We start from the raw sequence: 9,729 nt of genomic DNA on the forward strand, positions 1-9,729 counted from the left end.
ATTTAAATGAAAATCATCCGATTTGCATGTAATTCGTACAATTTGTTCAAATCTAGTTTAAAATGTATCTGGGCATGGTTGGATGGTTGGCTGCCGTATCACTGTTTGTGGATCCATCCATCAGCATCCGCGAACATATATCGTGTCCAGCGTTGGAGATTCCCTTACAAGCACGTCTTCCGGAAAGCCAATCAAATAACTTTTTCTTTTTTTTGCGATAAAGCCAATCAAATAGCCGATGAACTAGCTAGAAACTCATTTAGCTCCAGATCTTCGACCCCCGACTTTATTTCTGTGTACGGCGTGTTGCCGTCCAGCCGCTCCGACGGCCACGGTATCCTGCAACTCTCAAACTGTGATTTTTGACAGTTGCGTGAAGTGTCCGTCCCGATTGTTGCAATCCAATCTTGTAATCTTGCGAGCAAATGCAAGTTATGGGCGCCAACGCCTAACCACCGCAACAGAGCCACCCTAGCCCCAGCCGAGGCGACTCCCGTACCTGCACGTCTCCCCTCCCCTCCCCGGTGGTTGGAGCCATTATAGAGGGCGAGGAGCATCATCATCTCCTACAGTCCCAAGATCCCAACCCCATCTCCAGCCTGCCCCCTCCCCCAGTCCCCAAATCCGTAGTCCCGCGCGCCGCGATGGAGGCGAGCAAGCTCAAGGCGGCCAGGCTCCTGGAGCAGATGAGCGCCCACCTCGCCACCGACGCCGGCAAGGAGATCGCCAACAAGGTCGGCTTCGTCTACCAGCTCAACATCTCGCCCAAGGTATGTATGATATCCTCCTATCCCTCTGTTTCCCCCATGGAATCCGCCTAAAGCTTGGTGCCCTCGGCCTCGGGGGTTCGATCTGATAACAGAAGATGGGCGTGGACGAGGAGATCTTCGTCGTGGACCTCAAGAAGGGCGCCGTCTCCACAGGTCCCAGCTCCCCCCGCCGCTCGATTCGTCCCGCGCGGGTTCTGAATTTCGGTTTCTTGGGCCGTGTTTCCTGAAGAAATTCTTCCTCTGCTGTGGTCTCGGCGTGCAGGGAAGTACGAGGGGACGCCGGACGCGGCCTTCACCTTCACCGACGACGACTTCCTCGCCATCGCCAGCGGCAAGCTGAACCCGCAGATGGCGTTTATAAGGTAAATAACTGCGAATAGAAGAATCTAGAACCTCACCGCTGATGATTCAGAGCTTTTCCCCCCAAAGGATCCTGGCTATATCATGCTCGATTTGCTGTGCTGTGCAGGGGCAAGCTGAAGATCAAGGGGAGCATCAGCGCCGCGCAGAAGTTCACGCCGGACATCTTCCCCAAGCCGTCCAAGTTGTAGAACGCCGGATTGCCGTGCCTTGCCCCAGTGATCGGTTAATAAAAGAGTCAGTTATGCTCGCGATGGCAATTTGGTGTGACCAGAGTGTAAGAGAGTTTGTTTACCTAGAACCACCACAAGAACAACAGAAGTTTCAGTGTCTGGAGTGAAATTCGTTTTCTTTGGTTGAGAAGGAGACCACTAGGTACGAACGATGTGTACTGTGGCGATGATGATAGGCTTTCTCGATGGCTCACCGTTTACTGTTACTCGGATGCATGCCCATTCTAGATTATTATAAACGGAACACCGATCGTACACGTCATGCTTAGTATCACATCTGAACGTACGGAGATGAGCCCTCAGTCTAAGCACTCGGCGACGCAGCCCATCGAACTCACGTCCACACCCATGCTCTCTAGGGATCCGTGTCACTTTAGAGAAAATGAATTGTTAAATGTGAATACAAGACTCATGCGTACAACGTAAGAAATGAATTGTTAAATACGAATACAAGACTCACGCGTACGATGTAAGACTAGCCACAATGAAGAGTAACATACATATATCCTTAGACTATATTACTACCTTCATATAGTGGGTAGTAGCATAAGTGTGGTAACATATAGAGCTTTATTTATTAGTTTATAGACTCATATTGCATTGGGATATATGATGTTACAATAACTAGCTAAGTTACCACAACTACCTTTCTCCTCATTGACTCATTGCTATATAAGCAAATTTGTTGAGTTGGACTCGATGTTACTGCTGAAGTTACTCCTATTGTGGCTAGTCTAACAGTGGATACCTGTGCTGTGATATTTATTACTCCTTCTCTTAGTTTACAGGGCGTACGTGTATCCTTAGGTTGTCAATTTGATCAAGCTAATACAAGTCATATATTACAAAAGAAAATACCAATATAAACTTTAGATGTTCTATTTTTAAAAGATATAATTTTTGTGTTATAGTTTATATTAGGGTGATAAAATTAACAACCTAGATATACGTATAGGATTTGTAAACTATGACGGATGGAGTATAGCTGTACATCGGACATTAAATGTTCTAAAGTGTTACTGAATCCAGTTAGACGACGAGAGTTTTCCACGCAACATTGAATTGGATTTGTACGGGAGGGACGAGTCAAGTATCGAGGATGTATAGAATTAAAAATCATGCGTCGGCTGGCAAATTAAAGAGTGGCGTGGCTACACTGTGTGTTGCGGGTAAGTGTAAGTCACTGTTTGTCCAGAGAGAATGTAGTGCAACGTTAAACAAAATTAGACTCCTTGGTATCTTGTTTCGATTAGCAGGGATACATCAGCAATAAGCATCACAACAGCAGCGGATGCTACTTTAACATTCCATGGAACAACGAGTAAAAACATTTAGGGTGGCATTGAAAAACTACATTATTCCTTGAAGGCTTCTGAAAACCGGCGACCTAGAGGCATCATGTCAATGTCCGGCGACCTTGATGCAAACAAAAAGCATAGCGATGAGATTCAGAACTAGAAAGGCAATGAATTGGATTTGGCGTGATTGGCCGCTGGTTGGTGAGTTTAGACATAGCATATAACAGGACCTACCACCATGTGGCTACAGAACGCCGTGAATTTAATGATTGACATACGTCAGAAACAAAGGATAGTACAAGAGGATAAAGCTCGCAATGAGGATAAAGCTCGCAATACATTGCGGCTAATATAGTGGTTGAGAATCCCGAGATGCATGGGGGTTGAGATTTTAGTGGGCAGCGTCGCCGAGTGCTCCTATGCAATTTCATATTAACACTATACTAATGTCAAAAACATTCAGCGAGCAGGCCAATAATAGGCACCAGTCGTGAGACCTCCAGTCTCTCCACAAGAATAGCATGCGTTCTTTTCCCGGCCTTTTTATCGCCGGAGCATGTCTGCTCCAATCAAGGAATTGCTAACTTTGTTGGAGCAGCCATTTGACCAAAGAACGAGGTTATCGGCACATCTTCTAGTAGTAGCTGTGATGTTCAAATCTTCAAATTCTTCCTACAAGACCATTGAATTCCCGCGTTTCCACAGTAAATTCCAAAGCACAGGAATAATGGCCATGGATCGTACTTTGTTGCTTCTATGAAAGTGATGAACGACTTCTATTTTAGAGAAACATGGAGGTGATCCCTGGTTCCGTTAGCCAAAATGAAACCACGAGTAGCTCATACATGGTTCACCCGCAAAAAAAAAAACTCATACATGCATGGTTCAGGTGTCTGAAAGAAGTAGACAATGAGCAAACAGAAACTAAATCGAAACAACTAAGGCACAACACACACAGATGGGTTAAAAAGCATGAAAAGAAAGCTGCTAGCATGAGAGCCTCATGGATAATTTGGGCATGTCGAGCCTTTAGGGGCGCTGCTTCTGTCTGAGGTGACCAACTGGGTTCCAGAACAGCGGCACGTCGGCGGCGATGGTCGTTCGGTGGTCCATGAACTTTGATGTAATTTTTTTCATGTTTGGGGTGCTTTGCACTTCCGATGAATCTCTATAATAGATCTGATCAATTTCGCAAAAAATATATACAAACACACCACATAGTTGTTGCACATGTAGTATTAGGGCAAAGTTTTTCTTATCAGAGAGCCAAACTTAGCAATGGAAAGGTAATCAACACCTAGAGGCTAGAGGGATACCAAAGTGTTCATTGACTACTTTCCAAATAAAACTAGAGACTACACATTCGAACATCAAATAATATTCCGATTCATCTTGAGAGTCGAATACACAATCCAAAGGTTTGATATGTGCCTCTTCGTGAGCTTATCTCTACTCATGACTTTGTTGTGAAGATTAGCCAGAGAAATATATGAATTTTAGGAGGAACATTCAAGCTCCAGCGAGAAGGAATATAAACAGGCCGCACTCCTCGAAAGTTAATGACATGGTATGGTACAAAGAGCTAGTGGAATATAATGCCCTTTGCTATCTAACTGCCAAATAAGAGAGTCAGTGTCACCTGTGTAACTAAGGCCATGTTTGTTTCAGCTTCAGTTAGCTTCGAGTCACCTATGGATTCATTTCACTAGCAAGGCTGATTTATAGAATCAGCTTTGCCACTGAAGTACACCTGACGTGCTTCAGGCAATTCCACTGAAAATGGCATGTCTTCATTAGCAAAGCTGGTTCCAAATAGCTATTTGTTTTAACTTCTGATTTTTTTCTACGAGAATCTGTTTCCTAAATCTGAAACAAACAAGGCCTAACAATTTTAGCACTTTCAAGTAGTTGGAGCCATTGTTTCATACCCATATGTCAAAATTCCTTCTAAAGGTGAGCTTGACCTGGTGATCATCACAAATATCTCTAATAGTTTTGGATGACTCATTACAAATAACATACAATGGGTAGAATTGAACAGATAAAGGGGATGTACCAAACCAGGTATCATCTTAGAATCTATTTTTCTCCCCATTACCCACCAGCCATCTATAACCAAACTTGGTGGCTTTAATCACACTCATTACCCCTTTCCAGAATCTAGAGCTGTTAGTAGTAGCACATGTAAAGATATTTGGTTTGTTGGTTCTATATTTAGGATCAATTATGGTCTTCCAAATCTTTCCTTCCCCCTCAGAGTATCATTTGATCCAAGGGAGACAGAGGTTAAGTTCTTGGAGATTGGGAACACCCAATCCTCCAAATTCTTTCTTCATACAAACAGGCCTCCAATTTGCTAGGTGAAGCTTTCTACGACCTTCAAAGTCATTCCACAAATAGTGAGCCATTCAAGTATTAATTAACTCTATAGCCTATTTGGGAAACTTTAAAACGGAAGGAAGGTAAATAGGAATGCTCACAATACAAGCCTGGAAAAGAATCAGCCTTCCTTTATAGGAGAGAAGCTTGCCTCTCTAGCCAACAATGACCTTCAGAATTTTATCTATCAATGGTTGGATGTCCTCTCTCCCGAGCTTATCGTGATGGAGAGGGATACCTAGGTATCTAATAGAGAATTTGCCTTAGTTTCAACTAAGGATATCTACAAAGACATGAAATTCTTCCTCTACCATATTAAGGGGTATCTACTCACTTTTGTTATAGTTTATCTTCATCCTAGAAACTTGCTCAAAGCAAGATATATCATTTTAAGGATTTATGCTTTCTCTACATCTTTGTCTAAGAATAATACAGTATAATATGCATACTTGATATTCATGATGCCTCCGGTGCAAACAGAAGGGCGGAACCCTCTAACTAGATCATGCAATGCTGCTTTAGCTAACATCCTAGTAAGAACATCTACCACTGGGTTACTGAGAAGGGGGGGAGGGGATTCCTCTATCTAAGCCCTTTGCCAGTACTGAAGAAACTACTCTTACAACCATTAATTTTGACATCAACAGGCCCCCACGAGTAATTTTGTGGATCCAAGAGGATCACTTACCACCAAAGCCTCTACACTGTAACAATTCTCCCAGGAAATCTAGTTTGACAATCTCAAAGGCCTTTTCATGGTCTAACTTAAGCGACAGTCCTTGCTCTTTAGAAGAATGGACCGAATGCAACACCTCATGTGCAACTACACCTTCTAAAATGAATCTTCCTTTTAGAAAGGCAGATTGGTTTCTAGCAACCAGTCTTTGTAGAATAATACTAATCCTATTAGCTGACACATAGGTGAAGATTTTAAAGCTATAGTTAAGCAAGCTAACTGGTAAAAATTTCTTCATAGAAGTAACATCAACTTCCTTAGGATTAACGTCAAAATGGAAAAATTAATCATGTATATGTCTAGAGTACCCTTATATAGTCATCCAACATGTTCATAAGATCAGCTTTAACTAGATTTCTGAACTTTTGATATAATAGAAAAGGAATTCCATCAGGGTCAGGGGCCCGTCAGAGTAAGAGTGAAAAATGCCTTTGTAAGCCCTTCTTCTAAAAAGGGGACTGAAGGAGCTCATTCGTTGCATCTTGAACTTTCTCTTCTAAGGTAAATAAGTATTGGTTGAGACTAAAATGTTTCCTACCTTCACAATAAATTTGTTGTAGTTTCAAAATTTATGTGGAATGAGCAAAGGTCAGAAGGGGCGATTCTCCTTCTAAGCCTGATTTTATTCATGTACAACTTCTTTAGGGCAAGCCATAGGAACAACCTGCATTCATTGGGGTGAAGTTTTTCTAGTTGCACAAGCATGCTAGTCCACCACTCGATAAGAAAATGCAACATTGCAAGTGATACGTCTCCAATGTATCTATAATTTATGAAATATGTATGCCATGTTTACAACAAGTTTATACGGTTTTGTTATGATTTTATTAGAACTGACCCGGACTGACGTTGTTTTCAGCAGAACTACCGTGGTGTCATTTTTTGTGCAGAAATGGAAGTTCTCGGAATGGGCTGAAAATTTACGGTGATTTTTATGGACCAAAAGGGACCCCCGAAGCACCGGAGCTAGGCCAGGAAGTGACCGAGGAGGCCACAAGGGGTGCGCCCTACCCCCTGGGAGAGTGCTCCCGGCTTGTGGACTCCTTGAGCACCCCCTTGACGTGAGACTGACGCCAAAAATTCCTATAAATACCAAAACCCCCAGAAAGAAACCTAGATCGGAAGTTCCGCCGCCGCAAGCCTCTGTAGCCACAAAAACCAATCTAGACCCTCTCTGGCACCCTGCCGGAGGGGGGCATCATCACCGGAGGCCATGGAGGAGGAAGCCGGAGGGGGCCATCATCACCATGGAGGCCAAGGACCAGAGAGAGAACCTCTCCCCATCTAGGGGGGAGGCCATGGAGGAGGAAGCACAAGGGGGAGGCTCTCTCCCCCTCTCTCTCGGTGGTGCCGGAGTGCCGTCGGGGGAACCATCGCCGCGGTGATCATCTTCATCAACGTCACCATCTTCATCACCTTCCTCATCTCTTTTAAGTGGTCCAGTCTCCCACACCCTGCTGTAATCCCCTACTTGAACATGGTGCTTTATGCCACATATTATGATCCAATGATGTGTTGCCATCCTATGATGTTTTGAGTAGATTTCTTTGTCTTTTGGGTTGATTGATGATCTAGATTGGTTTGAGTTGTATGTTTTATTTTGGTGCTGTCCTATAGTGCTTTTCCGTGCCGGGCACACGTGAAGGATTCTCGTTGTAGGGTGTTGCAATACGTTCATGATTCGCTTATAGTGGGTTGCTAGAGTGACAGAAACTTAAAACCGAGTAAGGGGGTTGTTGGGATAAAGGGGACTTGATACTTTAATGCTATGGTTGGGTTTTACCTTAAAGATCTTTAGTAGTTGCGGATGCTTGGTAGAGTTCTAATTATAAGTGCATATGATCCAAGTAGAGAAAGTATGTTAGCTTATGCCTCTCCCTTATATAAAATTACAATAATGATTATCGATCTTGTTAACAATTGCCTAGAACAATTCCGCACACCGACCCATCATTATTCCACACTCGTTATTTATAATATATAGTAATATATTCTAACTTTATATTAACACCTATTTTTATATTTTAGCTCTCTGATTCATGCAAAGCTATCCTCTTTATACCCACAATGTAGTTTTATTTCTCGTTTCTAGATGGAAGCAAACGTTCGGTGTACGTAGAGTCGTATCAGTGGCAGATAGGACTTGTGAGAATATTGATCTTACCTTTAGCTCCCTGTGGGTTCGACACTCCATACTTATCACTTTCACCTTTGAAAATTTCTACGATGATTCCTTGCACTTGGGGATTATCGGCAAGCTAATGCAATAAAGGATAGATGTTGAAGAGTCTAATCGTGCACACATCTGGTACCTGCAAATTCAAGTTTACATTGTCTAATAACAACATGGAACCAAGTTTGGACTCGGCAAAAGAGGAATGCCTAAGGCACAAGTCAAGCATAAGTTCTGACTATCCTCAGACCCTAGCAATAGAAGCATTAAGTCGCATTGTGTGAGAGAGAAGAGCAGCCAAGCACGAGTCAAATGTGCAGCCATATAGCCAAATGTTAAGCCAGAAGGACATGGACATGCCATTACTGATCTTAAGAGCAGTGATGGTGCAACAGAAGGCCAAGTCGAAGGCAATGTCCTTCCACACCACGAAGTTCAGAGCACGAAGGTCGGCCAAGTCCCGACTATCTCACCATCGACATGGAGTGGAAAACTGGGTTCCCATTCATCCCCTTCTGGTCGGTATTTGATCCTAGAAGAGGCCCAATCCTTAATATTGGGGAACGTAGCAGTAATTCAAAATTTTCCTACGTGTCACCAAGATCAATCTAGGAGATACTAGCAACGAGAGAGAGGGAGTGCATTTTCATACCCTTGAAGATCGCTAAGCGGAAGCGTTACAAGAACGCGGTTGGTGGAGTCGTACATGCAGCGATTCAGATCGCGGTCGATTCGGATCTAAGCGCCGAACAACGGCGCCTCCGCGTTCAACACACGTACAGCCCGGTGACGTCTCCCGCGCCTTGATCCAGCAAGGAGAGAGGGAGAGGTTGGGGAAGACTCCGTCCAGCAGCAGCACGACGGCGTGGTGATGGTGGAGGAGCGTGGCACGCCAGCAGGGCTTCGCCAAGCACTACAAGAGACGAGGAGGGAGAGGGGTAGGGCTGCGCCAAGAGGGAGAGAGACTCATGTGTTGGGCAGCCCCCAAACCCCACTATTTATAGGAGAAGGGGAGGAGGGTGCGCCCCCTCTAGGGTTCCCACCCCTAGGGGGGGGGGCAGCCCTAGATGGGATGGGGGGGGGGCGGCCAAGAGGGGGAGAGGGGGCGCGCCCTAGGGTGGGCCTTCGGCCCATCTGCGCCTAGGGTTTCCCCCTTTCTCCTCCTAGCTGCGCCTTGGGCTCTGGTGGGAGGCGCACCAGCCCACTCAGGGGCTGGTCCCTTCCCACTCTTGGCCCATGCAAGCCTCCGGGGCTGGTGGCCCCTCCCGGTGGACCCCCGGAACCCTCCGGTGGTCCCGGTACATTACCGGTGACGCCCGAAACACTTCCGGTGGTCAAAACCTCACTTCCTATATATTATTCTTTACCTCCGGACCATTTCGGAACTTCTCGTGACGTCCAGGATCTCATCCGGGACTCCGAACAACATTTGGCAACCACGTACAAACTTTCCCTATAACCCTAGCGTCATCGGACCTTAAGTGTGTAGACCCTACGGGTTCGGGAATCATGCAGACATGACCGAGACAACTCTCCGGCCAATAACCAACAGTGGGATCTGGATACCCATGTTGGCTCCCACATGTTCCACGATGATATCATCGGATGAACCACGATGTTGGGGATTCAATCAATCCCGTATACAATTCCCTTTGTTCACCGGTATGTTACTTGCCTGAGATTCGATCGTCGGTATCCCAATACCTCGTTCAATCTCGTTACCGGCAAGTCTCTTTACTCGTTCCGTAATGCATGATCCCGTGACTAACTCATTAGTCAC

General features: G+C 45.0%; 1 protein-coding gene across 1 annotated transcript; it reads left to right on the forward strand.

Moving 5' to 3' along the window:
• Positions 1 to 455: 455 nt before the first annotated feature.
• LOC125514851 (sterol carrier protein 2) lies at positions 456 to 1,569 on the forward strand. The gene is made up of 4 exons (XM_048680220.1): positions 456 to 770; positions 863 to 923; positions 1,033 to 1,132; positions 1,240 to 1,569. Exons 1-4 carry the CDS (start codon positions 645 to 647, stop codon positions 1,319 to 1,321), a joined length of 369 nt encoding a protein of 122 aa, XP_048536177.1. The 5' UTR covers positions 456 to 644; the 3' UTR covers positions 1,322 to 1,569.
• The last annotated feature ends 8,160 nt before the right edge of the window (positions 1,570 to 9,729 follow it).

The sequence above is a fragment of the Triticum urartu genome, chromosome 6, assembly GCF_003073215.2.
Source record: "Triticum urartu cultivar G1812 chromosome 6, Tu2.1, whole genome shotgun sequence".
Lineage (NCBI taxonomy): Eukaryota > Viridiplantae > Streptophyta > Magnoliopsida > Poales > Poaceae > Triticum > Triticum urartu.